General features: G+C 44.1%; 2 protein-coding genes across 4 annotated transcripts in view; one reads left to right on the forward strand and one right to left on the reverse strand.

Annotated features, from left to right (window-relative positions):
- beat-Ib (beaten path Ib) overlaps window positions 1–14,213 on the reverse strand; it is a 54,012-nt gene that overhangs the window by 32,115 nt on the left and 7,684 nt on the right. Inside the window, exons 1-2 of one of the 3 annotated variants that reach the window (XM_070283188.1) lie at window positions 969–1,084; window positions 193–879 (exon numbers count right to left, since the gene is read on the reverse strand). In XM_070283188.1, the coding sequence (XP_070139289.1) occupies window positions 193–262 (70 nt within the window). In that variant the 5' untranslated portion in view covers window positions 263–879; window positions 969–1,084. Of the gene's footprint in view, window positions 1–192; window positions 1,085–14,213 lie in introns of those variants that run through there. The other 2 variants (XM_017168568.3, XM_041775811.2) reach the window with 2 other exon arrangements.
- Window positions 2,221–3,553, forward strand: LOC108075929 (uncharacterized). The gene is made up of 3 exons (XM_017168567.3): window positions 2,221–2,829; window positions 2,887–3,182; window positions 3,239–3,553. The coding sequence occupies exons 1-3, from the start codon at window positions 2,273–2,275 to the stop codon at window positions 3,454–3,456; spliced, it is 1,071 nt and encodes a 356-aa protein (XP_017024056.1). The 5' UTR covers window positions 2,221–2,272; the 3' UTR covers window positions 3,457–3,553.

Below are 14,213 nucleotides of genomic sequence, written 5' to 3' on the forward strand. Positions count from 1 at the left end.
CAAATGATGCGGGTAGTGCAGTCAACCTGAGGGCGAGTGATTTGTTCAGTTTGGAAAACAACAGAGCCCAGGTCCATAATTCTTGGTTAATATTTCAGGCAAATTGTAATAGTTGCGATAGAGAAGGGGTCGTCAGGATGTAAAATCCTCAGACAGGTGACAATAATGGTCTTTTATCCTAAACCAACTCACCTGGCAGGCTGGCTAGATAAATAGCCGCGATGAGGAAGAATCTTCGCAGTTTAAGCGCTGGCTTTAGCATGTTGTTTGTTGACCTTCTGCCCCCCAAATGTGATTGTTTATTGATAAATCACTTAATGTTTTATATCGCACTGTGTACCACGAACGATTTAAAGTCATATATGTATGAGCAATATCCGCTGCCCAGACCGCAGAAATCAATTTTTACATTCGCTAACTCGTTTTGTCATCCTTTGTTTTGTGCGCCCAGCATGTGCAATTTCCTTTTTTTCGTCGCTTGATTGGTTTTACTTTTTTCTCTATTTCGCGGTCGCATTTAATGCATTTTTCATTTTCCCCGGCCGGCGCTTTCTTCGGTTTACCAGTCAGCCACAATTAGCAATCTGCACAGTGAGTCGCATTGGTATTCGCTCCTCGACGCCACCTTCGCGCACCGGGAATGTGAATGGGACTGGGAATTGTGTAAATACGCTCGGGTTGGCTGCATTTCTCATTGAACTCGATTTGGTTATTTGCATTTTTCATATCCCCTCCGCCTCTTTTGCATATTCATTTCCTCTTTTTACACAATTTTTCCACTTTGCCCGTATGTATTTTATATGATTTCACTCTGCTTCCACTGGGGACCGAACAATGTTGCTGGCAGATGATTGAACTAGAGTCCGTTTCCGATTTAGCCTGAAAAATGGATGAGTGGAGAGGGAAATAGGATTAAACTTAGTTGCGAGCAAAGGTATTTTTTTTTTGTTTCGAAATATAAACCATACATCAGAAAATATTAGTTTTTTATTTGTTTAATTTGGCAGGGTTTTACTACTTATAAGAAGATTATTGAATTATTAACTCGAATTTGGGAAAGTTTACTATGTTATTTTAACTAAAGAACAAAAACAAAGTGTTTAAAGTAAGGTGATCGCAACTCAGGGTCTTACTTAAGAGAGACCATGTTATGGATAAGATTGTTTATTTTATTATCCCAACATATTCTGTAAATCACAAACATTGCTTTAATTTTCGAAAATCTTATTGCCTCTCGGCGGTCGCTTATCCGGTTCCGTGTGACACTTCCCTGTCTTGACAACCCCAATCATCATGAATCCAATATCCCCGCCAGGATTTAGTGCCTTCAACTCGGGAAATCCCACGGGTCTAAATCATTGACGGACGCTTTAAGCTGCATCGGGGATTCGGGGCCTGGCAGCGCGGGAAAACAAAACACGGGCTCAGTGCATTTTCCAACTGATTTGAAAATCCAAATGTTGCCCATTAGCAAACCAAATACGCACAGCTACGCCGCAGAAGGGCGGCGACTTTGGCGCCAAGCGAAAGCCGCACGGTTTTACATGGGAAATTGGCAAAAGCCAAGCCATGAAATTGTACAACACGATTTTCACATTTCGTACATGACACCATTTCGCAGCGACTGCCTCTGCCACTGGCGGGGACGGGGACGGGGACAGTGGCGCACATGTGGGTAAGGCGCCGCCTACTTGACATGCCTGTGTGCATGGCGAAAATTCACTTATGGAAATCGAAGATTTTCTTCCAGCCAGAGGAGCCAGCCAAACTAAACTGATATGAAGTATCAGTATTCGGTATTCAATGTAAATCCTTTAAGCTGGAAATGCGCTCGCAGGGAGCTCGGCCCGCGGATCCATCGCCGACCCACTGACAGCTTGACTGCGGCTCTGATTGGAGCGGAGGAGTTGCGAAGAGCGACCTGGATCAGCTTACGGAGTGGGTTTCGGCCCCGTCAAGTCTTCGATATGTGTGCCAAGTGGTGGGACGAAGGGAGCTCTAATGCCCGCCCCACCGAGAACAGAAGATATACTGTGTGCAAATACCAGAATCAAGTAAGCCCAATATTTTCGGCTGAGTGAGGAGTATTCACAAGCAGAGGCAGTGCAGCGCTGCTTGATAGATGATAGGCATCGATTCCGGGTCAAATCCTTGTTAGAAGTATATATTCCAGTTGTATACACTTTGGCTCCTCTTAGAATTTTTTTTTCTAATATCCCTCAGTAATATTTTGCAGTCCTGTCAAACACTCCACCAAGTCTTAAAACATTGAATGAATATCAATTACAGCACACGGCTACACACCATGTCCATTATTAACTCCGAAGACACCAACACATTGGTGGAATGGAATCTCAGCGACAATGTGACGTCCACCCCCCAAGACTCGGACAATCTGCCCTCCGACTGCAGCTCCCAGCAGAGAAGCCACTTGGAGTATGTCCTGCTCGACTACAAGCAGTTCTTGGCCGCTAGGATCATACAGAGCAACGTGCGTGGCTGGCTTTGCCGACTCGATTTACGCAAGCGGAACCTGGCCGCAACCACTATTTCCAGATGGTGGCGCGGCTTCTGGGTACGAAACATGAAGTTCACCGTGATCGAGGCCGAGCTGCAGGAGCGTATTATGGAGTACTTTGACGACATGGCCATCAAGATACAATCTATCTTCCGGGGCTGGCATGCCCGGATGAATTACCAGGACTTCCAGGGCATGCAATCACTTCGAATGCAGTACGCTGAGGAAATGCTCAGCGAGCTGGCCACGAGTCTCCACAAAATGCGGAAAGATCGTTTGCTGCCAGGAATCTATTGCCTGCGGGGATCTGAGTACGTACCCTTTACATAATAATACTTTGCAGGGAATAAATAATATCTCGCTTGCAGCTTCCTAAAAAAGATCGAGGGCCTGTCCCTTACCTTCGGCTATCGTTTCCACAACGGACGCATGCGGGCGGCCATCGCCCAGAGGCGAGCCATGGTTGCGAGACAGCGCCATGACTTTCAGAAATCCATGTTCTTCACACCGGCTCCCTTCCCGGCACCCGCCTCGCAGTTGGCAAATCAACCAGACTTCTGTGCATATAAGAGGATTGGCACACAACAGCAGCGGCTCTTCCTGCTGTACGACAAGTGCAATCGGGACAGCCATGTGAAGAAGATTCACTTGAATCTCTCGGCGCGTAAGTGTTCCGTGCACTGTTTTGAACAGATCCCCGCAAATACAAATTATTTGCAGGTCTCCGATCTAACATGGAGGCGAATCGCGAAGTCATTAGGCGCCGTTTCTGTAAGGAGTTCATAAAGCGGACGATCCGGGGTCACCCCAACCAGTCGACTTATCAGCCCAGCTCCGCATTGATCCAGCAGTTCATCGACGATCTCCTGAACGACGCCGGGGAGTACAATTGCTACTGCAGCTCGAAGGTCCACAATGATTTGGAAACCGGGATGTAGTAACTAAGATTACGTTATATTGGCTAATATTTTTTGAAATTTTGTGTTGTCACAACACACAGCAGATACATTTTAGCAAAGTATATAATTACATATATATGCAGTTGACCCAAGATATCGAAAACGGCACCTGTGGCTGCTTAAAATACTTGAACACATACCACAGATACAGATTCCTCTGGCTTGATGGATATTTATGTCTTGGGAATCCCCCGTACGTTCCCCAACATCCTCTTCGAAACTGGACTTGTACGACAGTTCCGACCATTTCATTTTCCCATAGTCATCAGTCACAAAATTTCACAAATTCCTCAGCATAAAACAGATTTCGTCCCTCCACTGCAGACGAATAAAGCAGGGCGCTCCAACTTTTTAATGTCACGGCAACAAAAATTGAAGGAAAGCAAAGTCTCGCCCGGGTGAGTGTGCGTTTTTAGCAGCTCACAATTTATTTGCAAACATTTATTATAGTTACTTTTGTTTTATTCGCTTTGAGTACTTCCCTCCTCGCGCTGTGGAGCGGGAAGTGGAGGGGTCACTTTTTATGCTGCATTGTTTTATGGTCGCGTCGTGGTCGGTAACGAAATGCTCCGCCATAAAAAAGCTGAAAAGCGGACAACCGAGGTTGATAAAACCGAAGCGCCAGAAGGAGAACAGATGTGGAGGACCTCAACCTAGGAAACAAATTAGTTTAAAGATAAGTAGGTTACACAATTTCGTGCAGCACACTTTGTGGCATAAAGTGGCCGTCTTGATTAGTCCGTGGAGATGCTCGTCTTGGGGCCGGCCAGGACGACTGCCAGGACGAGAGGGCAAACACAATCAGGCATTGGCAGCAGCAGCATCAGCAGACTGCACGTGAAAATGCTTAACAGCTGTCGATGGCAGAAGGACGGATCTCAGGCTGAGCGGGCTCTCTGGGGGGAATGAATGGAGGGCTGTAAGGCATGCCGGAATGCGCCTTCGGCCAAGTGCACTGTAAATACCAAAGCAATTTTCAGTGCAAAATTAACAAGCGCCAAACCGCAACACAAGCCCGAGGTGCTGAAGTGGATTGGCTGCAGCCCAGAGAGTCGGGCTGGCCAAGATGCCAGTGCATACGTATATAGCCCACATCTAAGTCGGGAATTTTCCCCGTTTCCCCCCCGAGAGACCCTGTTTATTTGCCTTTTTGGCCATTTTCGTTTCGTTCGAATGTAATTAAGCTGTCGGGCAAAGAAAAAATCGAAGGTTTACGGTATCTTTATCTCTTCTCTGCTCTCGATTGGATCATCAATCTGGCAGAAGAAATCGGGCTCCTCTACAGTTTCCCTTTTGTTATTGGGGAATCAACTTGTACCAGGTGTTGGCCTGGAATGTAAGAATCGGCAAGCCCGCTCAAATGCTAAAAAGACAATTATGTACTCTCCCAGCCGCATAGGATTTGTCTATTCAATTTGTCAGAACGGTTTAATTTAATGAACTCAGCTTCATCTCTTAGTATGAGTGAGATACTTATTAGCAAATTATTATTTTATAGTTGATAATTTGATATTTAATAGCCGCCTCAATATTAGTTTATGGAGAAGCTCTCGCTTCGCTAAGCAATTTGCCGCAATGATCCCATCAGCCTCGACCGGAATTGCTTGAACTAATCGTATACAACTTCTTAAGCACTTCTTTAGCACTCATTCACTCAAGTGTTTTGCTGCTCAACTGACCATTATGCGAGGGCACAAAGGGATTCCAATTAGAGGTCATAGCCAACCTAAGCCCCATCCATTTCTCTAACCCCAATGTTAATTATGCAAAAAAAAGAAAAAAATAGAGAGACCATGTGCGAAAACGACGAGGCAGGCGACCCAATTTGGCCATAAACTAACACCAAACTGCCGAGCGCCTCCGAATGCTTGGGTCATCAAAATGTGTCAGGCCGGTCCATGCAAATTTCGGACTTAATCATGGGAAATTATATTGGGCAGCACCCTTTGACCCTGGCACAAGGTCCCCGTTTGTCAAATGGTCGGCTCGACACAGCAGCTGTTCGCCGGAAAATAGTTTTCCACCCACCGCCGCCGCCGCCGCCCCTCATCGGGCTTTTCTTTGCTCGGCTTCCTTCGCTCATGGCTGTCAAATGAGATTAAAATAAGCTTTTCCGTCAATCGACATCGACTTGGAGCGTCCGGGGTGCCATCCCTTGCATATCGCTCGCCCACATGACAATGCCAGACCCTCCGCACATATCCAGTCGACGTCGTCAGTGCCCAGCATAATGGGCCAAGCGAATTTATAGCAATTGTGCACTAAAAGGGTTTTATCCACGCACAACAGCTTGACCAATAAAGCAACTAAGCGCATTTGTGCCCCACTTCACAAAGGCATCGTGCCTCATCTATAGGGTTCGGTTGGGGCTCGGGCGGGGAGTCCTGAATCCATGAGCTTTGAATGCCGGTTTATTGCCAAATTGAGTTCTCGGCCGGGAAGGAGCACGACAAAGCGTTCAGTGTACTGTGCCATATAGGGGACGGCGGAGAGCGTTGTCAACAACAGCTGCACAATTGAGATAAACTTCAATTTTCGTAAATTGTTTAGTTTATTGAAAAATCTGCGACATGTGAAGACTCGAAGGGGGATAACATGTGTGTAAGTTCCCTCTCTCTGTGTGTGTGGCACATTAAGCGCTCTGAATTTTAATTCAATTTAACTTTAGTTTCAGTTTTGCAGCTTGCGGATAGTGGAGACAGCAATTTATTGGCACATTTTATTTTACGAATTTATTGGATTTGATCGGGCCATACAAAGCTGGACTCTACTCGACTCGCTGACAACTGGCAGCTGCGGAAAATTGAACTCCAACTTTCCATTAAAAGGGGGCAGGGTTACTGTGTGAAAAGTGGGTTTTCAGTCCATTGAAAGCTAAAGTAACTGTCTGAAGTTTAGCAGTACTTGACATGTGTTACATGATCTGAGTTTAAGCGGAGATACATATATGGGAAAGATAGTTATAGAGTCTTGAAAAGTATAGAAAGAGTCTATAAAGTATAGAACGAATTAGGTCAAAGTAAATTAATTAAATTTAAGTATGTGTCTGATGGCCAAAGGATTATACCTTCATATAGGGAAAGCTTTTAAACATGGCTAAAACAAGAAAGAAAGCTAACTTTGGCCAGCCAAAGTTTGTATATATCATAACTAAGCCAAAAATGCATTAATTTCGATTTAAAAAAACTGCATACCAAATTTAAAATTTTAAGAAATCAAAATTTTTGGGCATTTTTGCTCATTTTAATGATGTAACAACCCCTTATAAAATTTCGCAAAAATGGCCAAAAAATCGATTTCTTCCTGAAATATCTAGAAAGATTCCCCTGCTGATGCTGATCAAGAATATATATACTTTATAGGGTCGGAAACGTCTCCTTCACTGCGTTGCAAACTTCTGACTGAAATTATAATACCCTGCAAGGGTATAAATATTATTTTTCTACAGCTCATTTAAAGTTCCCCGCACTGGAGCAGCATCCAAATATTGCAGTATAAGCAATGTCAAGAAGGTGCTCCTTACCTTTCCATTATCCCAATCCCTCCGCACACACAAAACATCCAGAGTAGATCGAACTTTTGCCTCCTTAAGCTGCCAAATATACGCTGCTTCCCTTATCGAAACCCCAAAGGCCTACCTAAGCACACACACTCACACTCGGCAGACACAATATCCAAATCCTTATCCAATCCCTTCGCCCTATCCTCGCAGCCACGTACTCGCATTTCCCCGTGGAAAGCGATGCCTGTGTGCGCTGAAATTATGCGCATGCCGTTGATATTTTCCTCGCTCCTTCTCTGCTCGCCACGATTTTCAATTCAAATGTTTTTCTTTTCGGGAATTCGATTTCTGGGGCAAACGGAGAAGGTGAACGATGCGGTTACATGGGCGTGGCGCTGGCGAAAAAGTTTTCGCATAAAATAAGGCAAGATAAATTGTTAATGCGTCTGTGGGGAAGCGATTAGCGGCAAATGTGCCGAGTTTATGTTCGACTTTTCTTTTCGAAACTCGACTTGCAATTTAAATGTTATTTTTCCTTTGCTGCAAACTCTGGCCGCTTTAAGCCCAGATGCACTGCGGAAACATTTTCCAAATCAACTCCAGCATATACTGTGTGTGCCTGCGATGTCTGGCTGCAGAAAATAAGAAATAAACATAAAACTCCCAACAAAAGCGGAGCTGGCTGACTGGAAGCCAAGCTCTCGTTGCCATTGGCAATTTATTTCCTCCAGCCGAGCAACTGCAGCTGCGGGATTTTGTCCTCGGCCCGGCCAATTGCTTCTGGCCAAGATGCGAAGGCACTCCAGGACGCATTCAGGTGGGCAATTGGCAAATGCATCAGCCGGCAGCCAGCAGCCAACAGCCACGGCAGCTCATGATAAATCGTTATTTATAATTTGTATTGTAAACGGAGAAATTTGTATTTTCTCCTGCAAGAGCGAAGACTGAAGTGGAGGTCCCGGAGAAATACCTGAAGGATGTGCTCCTCCCAGGCTCAGATATGTGGGAAAGCGAACTGAATTGAAACGATTTGCAGGGCCAAGTGGAAGGACCGAGGCAATAAATCTAGAAAGAATGAACTTGATATAGAGTTTCGATTGAGCTTATTTTAGTTTTGTTTCATATAAAAAATTTCATTTTAGTTTGCTCTAATTACTTTTCTATCTATAAACATAATACCATAATCATACCATTTTTATTTTGAAATAAAATAAGCACAAAAGGTATGTTTATGAATAGAAAACACTATGTAAATGTAAATGTAAAATAACAAAATAAAACTTCTGCATAGCATTTAAAACAATTAGCAGACAACATCAACATTCAGCAGCTATGGAAATGTACAAATTTGTTAACTGGATGTGGAAAACTAGAGAGGGGTAATATGAAAGGCAGCCCTAATTTATGGATAATTAAATATTTGCCAGAGCACAGCAGAGTGCCCAGGCCTTTCCGTACGCCCACCTCCCCCCAGATTAATTTTGCATGCAAAGTTTGCAGTTGTGCGAATGCATATTTTAATATTTCCATATTGAAATTTTCATTTTCTAGCCGGGCTAATGGAAATTACCAGCGTAACGAATGTTCGGCTTACAGTTTGCCCCAACTGGAGATGAAGGCGGGCTCATCCGGCATTCAAGCGCCAGGTTTTTCCAGAAGGAAATAAATAAATGCAACTGTCAGTGGCAGCTGAGGGAAGCTGCACGCCAACTGTCAGCGACTGAATGCAAGTGACAAGTTTTTGCGGAGATGCCAGGAGCAGCTACTCGGGACTTAGGACTAGGGATGCGTACTCTAAGGCAGGTCAAAGTTGGGTTTTCAGTCCGCGGACACATTGCGCATTCCGTCGCCACAGTTACTCACTTTCGTTCGCTCCACTGCGTCACTGAGTGATGCACCCGACTCCTCTGGAAATTACCTGACCAAAGTTGCGTAACGAATCAGGCGTAAAGCCAGACGCCTTGGTCGACAGACAAAGAAAAGTGGCCTTTGCCGTTCGACTGACAGATATGATTATTCACGTTGCCTGGCTGACCGAAATCTGCATCCGACATAAATATAAGTTTCAAAGTTTTGCAGCTGAATGTCCAGGAAACGATCTGGTTTCATACCCCAAAAGAAGTTTTCGAATTATGATGGGTTTATTAATTGGGATAGATGGTTCACTTTATCCAATAAAGTTTGCTAAATGAAGTATAAAACAATAGCAAATATTATTAAAATTAAAATAAATTCTCACTAGTTTTATAAATAAGATGAGAGTAAGAAATAAGTTAGATTTGCTTATCGAGAGTTGTGTAAAATAAATCCATAGCTAAATTATGTTTGCAGGAGTAAGAAGTTTGAGAAGTTTTCTCCTACAATTTATTGAAGCTCATAATATTCACAAAATCCCCACCGACTCGATTCCCACTATATATTTATTGATTTGGAACTTTGGAAACTATTTCGGGACCGGGTTTGGGCATACTGGGTGTGACCCAGAACCATTTGTCAACTATTGCCGAGGCGACAATCAAATAAATCACACGTCCTGCGTCTAATTAAACTCGAGCTGCGCGACCCTTAACACTTGCGCCCGGCCCGTTGTCTCGGCCGCATCCTGGCTCATTTGCATAAGGAGCGCCTTTGCCGCCTACCAGCCAAAAGATCAACCGGGGAGCCATTCCCAGCCGCCAGGCCCCCCACCCGGCCCTAGAAATGTGTCTATGCATACGAGAGAAACTTTGTCCTCGAAGCCGGTGCCCAGCCCCAGCTCCAGCCTCTCATTAACCCACGTCCCGAATGGTGTGAGTGCGGCAAGTGTGTCACGGCGTCTTTTGTTGCATGTGTGCCAATTAAAGACCTTTCCACGCCTCCAACCGTAGAGGATTCTTGATATTTAAGGACGAAATACTTTACCCTATTCGAAGCTAAAATGTTCTATAAATAGTTGCGACATCAGCGAAATTTGCACAAACCCAAACTAACTAAAAGTGAAAGTCCTGAGGCGAAAGAAAAGCATTAATATATTAATTCTTATTTAATATGTTATTTCATTCAGACGCTGCATTTACGTTCTATACACCTTTAGATTCTGAGAATAAGAGCTTTAATATTTCTGCTGAATACACCCAAAATGTTCATGTTTGCTCACAAGGAACTATCCAACCTTCATGGCCTGACTTCCACTACCCAAGTAGCTTTCTCGACTTCCACGCTGCCGCCCAGATCCTGGCTCCTTTACGCCGAGGCTGCTCGTTGTGCGCATTATTAGCTGTCGTTTATTTTACCCAAGCAGCCGCCGAAAGGAGACAGGAGGCGGGAGACTGCCAGGAGCTGAAGTCGGGACCCCAAGCTGTTTTATGTGGGGAGGGGTGGGGGAATGCCGGGGCGAAACAAATTTTAGTTGTCGTCGTCATCGTCGCTCACTGCCTTGTTGTCGTCGTCGCTCCTTGTGCTCGGTGCATATGGAAGCATCCAGTTTCAAGAATCCTGCATCCTGCATTCTGGGAGCCCGACACAGAGGCTGCTTATCTTTATACACACTAAAGTCATTAGCCAACCCGGGCTTAAAGGAGCTGCTTTCCCGGAAAATCAATGCCAGACCCGCGCAAAAAGTCCGGGCCACACAGGGGCGAAATTGCAACGCTGTCAAGTTAAGAGCCTGCCAGACAGTGCAAGGAAATTATAAAATAAAAACAAAGTGCAAATATTTTTCTAATGTCTGACAGCAGCTGTTAAATGCCACGGAAAATCCCGACAAAGAAGAGAGCGCCGAGAGCAGAAAAGTGTTGGTCAAACTGGGAAAAAGGAGTTTACGGAGGGGCCAGCACACTAATGAACTATGAAAATAGCGATGACAAACAAAAACAATGGGCAAGTGACAAAAAGTGTTGTCTGGAAGAAGGCAACTTTTGAGCTACAGTGGGTTTTACACGGAAGGAAATTCTATTTGCAGAAGTTTACAACTTAATTTAGAGGGAACTTATGTTCAATTTAATAAAATTTTAAATATTCAAGAATAAATTTAACATTAAAAGAAGTTAGAACCATTCAGAAGTATTTTTATGTTGATATTGGTTTTTGCTAGGTTTTTGTAGGTTGCTTGAAAAAACTCAAAATGTTATTTTTCTGCATTTTTGCGGGTGTTTTTTTGCAGGCCACAGTGCTCCCTCCATAATTAATTAGAAAACAAAAGCAAATCAGCAACCGAGAGAACAAAGAGAGCAACAAGCAATCACTTTCGCAATGGAAAAAATAGAGCAATGTCCAAGTGCCGGACTTGTGGAATCCACTCAGCGATGCAGTCGCCACCGGAGGAAGCGGAAGTGGAAGTGGGCGGAAATGGGCGGAAGTGGGAAGGAGCTGCTCCGGCTGCTGGCCACAAGATGGCGCTGTGCATTTACTTTTCTGCAGCTTGACAGCGCTCGAAATGAGACAAGTGGCAATGGCACCCACAGCAAAAAACAAAAAAAAAGAAACTCAGACGTCAAAATGCTAATGCAATTGAGGTGGAGAGTAGTGAGGGAGGTGCCAGGAGGTGGTCGAAAAAAGAAGGTGAAATCCAATCCGTCGTTTGTTGTGCGGCAACTCGTTCGTCGGTTTGCTCTATTCGGTAATTTATGTGGCGACGTTTCTGCAACTCCACTGTTGTTGCAGGGGCAACCACAAGGAACGCAACGAAGGCTGACGGGCAGCGCTTCTGTGACAAGCGCACAAGTTTCACGCTTCACTGTGCCACCGAATGGCGTACCCGGTCAGGGGCCAGGATATCGCCCACGGATGACTGACCCGCTGGCGGTGGCAAGCGAGTTAGAAAATTAAAAGCGCAATATGTTTTGGTAGTTTTTTGATTTCAATAATCCCTACAGACGACTTTTAAATTCTTATCGGACCTTGGCTTTTATAAAAAGGAATTTCGTATTATTTTGAAATAGTTTCTGAAACAACATAGCTCAGCAAAAATGATAATTTGCACATGGTAATTTATTCCAGCCCACTTGGGCTAGTATCATGTATCACGTACGATTTCTCGAATTTCGGTAGCTGATATTGCACTCATCGCTGGCACGAGTTCAGACTAAATAAAACGCTTCCACACTGATTTATCCCGCTGTTTCCCACAACCTAATTTAAAGCGTTTAAAGAAGTAACAGGGAAATGTAATATTTATTTTGTCAGCTTACTTTTTTCTTACGTGAAAAACTTTTTCCCCTGGCGACATTTCCGTCAAGTTTTCGTGGCTGGCCGTCCGTCGGCTGCTGCCGTTGTTATTATTATTCAGTTACTCTGTTTATACAGGCGAGATATTCATACATTCATGAATATATATAAAGCACGTATCTCCTTTTGGCGCTGGCCCAACACACAGGGCGAGAATTTGCATAAACACCACCGTACAACAATAACAAGACGGGTGTGTCTGTGGGCTCGCCAAGAAATAAGCGGCAGAAGCATCCGCAGATAGCGCGATGCGATGCGGCTTGGTTTACTTTTAAATTTGTACTATATGTGCACAGTGCATGTGGGTGCACTGAAAGAAATACTACATTTTGGGCTTAAAATAATATTAATTTTATTTGAAATAAAGTTATTTTTCATTTTCCTTTCTTTTTATAACTCTTTGAGGTATTATTCTAGTTTTGCTTGGTATTGTTTTTTTTATTTTATATTAAAAATTACTATTTATATATTTGCATATTATTATTTATCAAAAATCATAATGTATAAACTTATTTAAATATTAAATTAAATTAAAATGTGCTCAGTGAACATGAGCTCGGATGTTCCTTTCAAGCAACTCCTTCGACTTTAGTCGCACATCTATATGTATGCGGATTTATCTTGCCACAGTCCTCCGGCTCGTATACATGTTTATAAAATTGTCTAAATTCCCACAAGTTGATTTAAACTTTCTTCGCCTGCTCAATGTACGTGTGTGTTTGTCAGTATTATTTTTATGCGAAAAAAACTTGCTTTTGTTAGTTTGATGCCCGGTGGTGGTGCTCATGTCTCTAATGCAAGTATCTCTTTTGGGTATTCTCCATGTTTTCCTGCTTCTTTCAGACCCACATCGCGTATACGTAATGTCTGTGCACCGGCACCAAGCAGGGGGAATGAATGGAGGCGGAAGTATCATATATTGTATTGTTGTTATTCCACCGGTATCCCTTTCAGGTCTGGCATTCTAGGAAATGCTAAAAATGCTCTCAGGTATTGAAATCTGAATCGTAGCTAGGCCACTGTTGCAGCCCTGCGCTTTATTTGTTCCACTGTCCTCGTTTCCCTGCATTCTGTACCTGCTCGCCTGGACATGAGATAAGCCACACAGGGATAAGCTGTCTCCCAAAACGTGGCATTGAATTGGGGACTTTGTATCAAGGTGGGTGGAAGGTTAAACATATGGGTAATACAGAAACTTGTTTATTTACTACTATTTACAAAACTCACTAAGAAATATGTCACAACTCTCAAGAGATGTTTTATTTCTAGATTTCTGTTTGCTACTTATTCCTTATGTTTATTCCTAGCTAATAAAATGCGACATAATTGCACGTAACTCTGGTGGGCTTTTCTTAGCCATGATCCTCTTGGCCCGTTTACCCACTTGTTCTGCCTGATCCGGCTAATCTGCCCGCCAGCATCTGTTTATAATTTGAGGCGAGAACCTTTAGGCCTCTTCGACGGTGCACTTGAATGAACTTTCACATTCGCTCTGTCATCCACTTCACACGCCGTGGCCCCCCTTCACCCCCATTTGCACTCGCATCCTGATAGGAGCGCTTTAACCAGCTAACCACTTGACTCAAGTGTTTGCTCACTTTGCGGGCAGCTTTCCCTACTTTCTCCCGTCGCTTCGGTCTGTGGTTACTGCTCTTTTTTTCGCATATGTTTTGACACGCCTTTTTTGCGCCCAGATGTTTTTGTTTTCCACCGATTCCCCACGCCTCGTGTGTTTTCCTTGCGACCTCCGCAGCCAGCACTCGTGGCATTTCCATTGTCTGTCGGCTTTCACTCACTTTATTTGTACTCGTGCATCATAAGGGTTTAATGGATTTGCCGTTAGGCATCCTAGGCTGCCTGAAGGAACCTCGGAAAGCTTCCTTCTGCTTTGCATCATTTGCCCACTTTTCACACGCCCCTAAGTGCGGGTGCGAGTGAGTGTGTGTGTGTGTGTGTGTGTGTGTGCCTACGCAATGATTATCATATTACGGCCATTGTTTCTGGGCCCTGGACTCGAACACCTCCGCAC

Source organism: Drosophila kikkawai, chromosome 2L, assembly GCF_030179895.1.
Source record: "Drosophila kikkawai strain 14028-0561.14 chromosome 2L, DkikHiC1v2, whole genome shotgun sequence".
Lineage (NCBI taxonomy): Eukaryota > Metazoa > Arthropoda > Insecta > Diptera > Drosophilidae > Drosophila > Drosophila kikkawai.

Bases quoted from the DNA above. Each gene is read 5' to 3' on its own strand.
- LOC108075929 (XM_017168567.3), top strand. From the start codon at position 2,273: ATGAATATCAATTACAGCACACGGCTACACACCATGTCCATTATTAAC. The intron at 2,830-2,886 runs GTACGTACCCTT...TCTCGCTTGCAG, and splicing joins TATTGCCTGCGGGGATCTGA to CTTCCTAAAAAAGATCGAGG. The intron at 3,183-3,238 runs GTAAGTGTTCCG...AATTATTTGCAG, and splicing joins TCACTTGAATCTCTCGGCGC to GTCTCCGATCTAACATGGAG.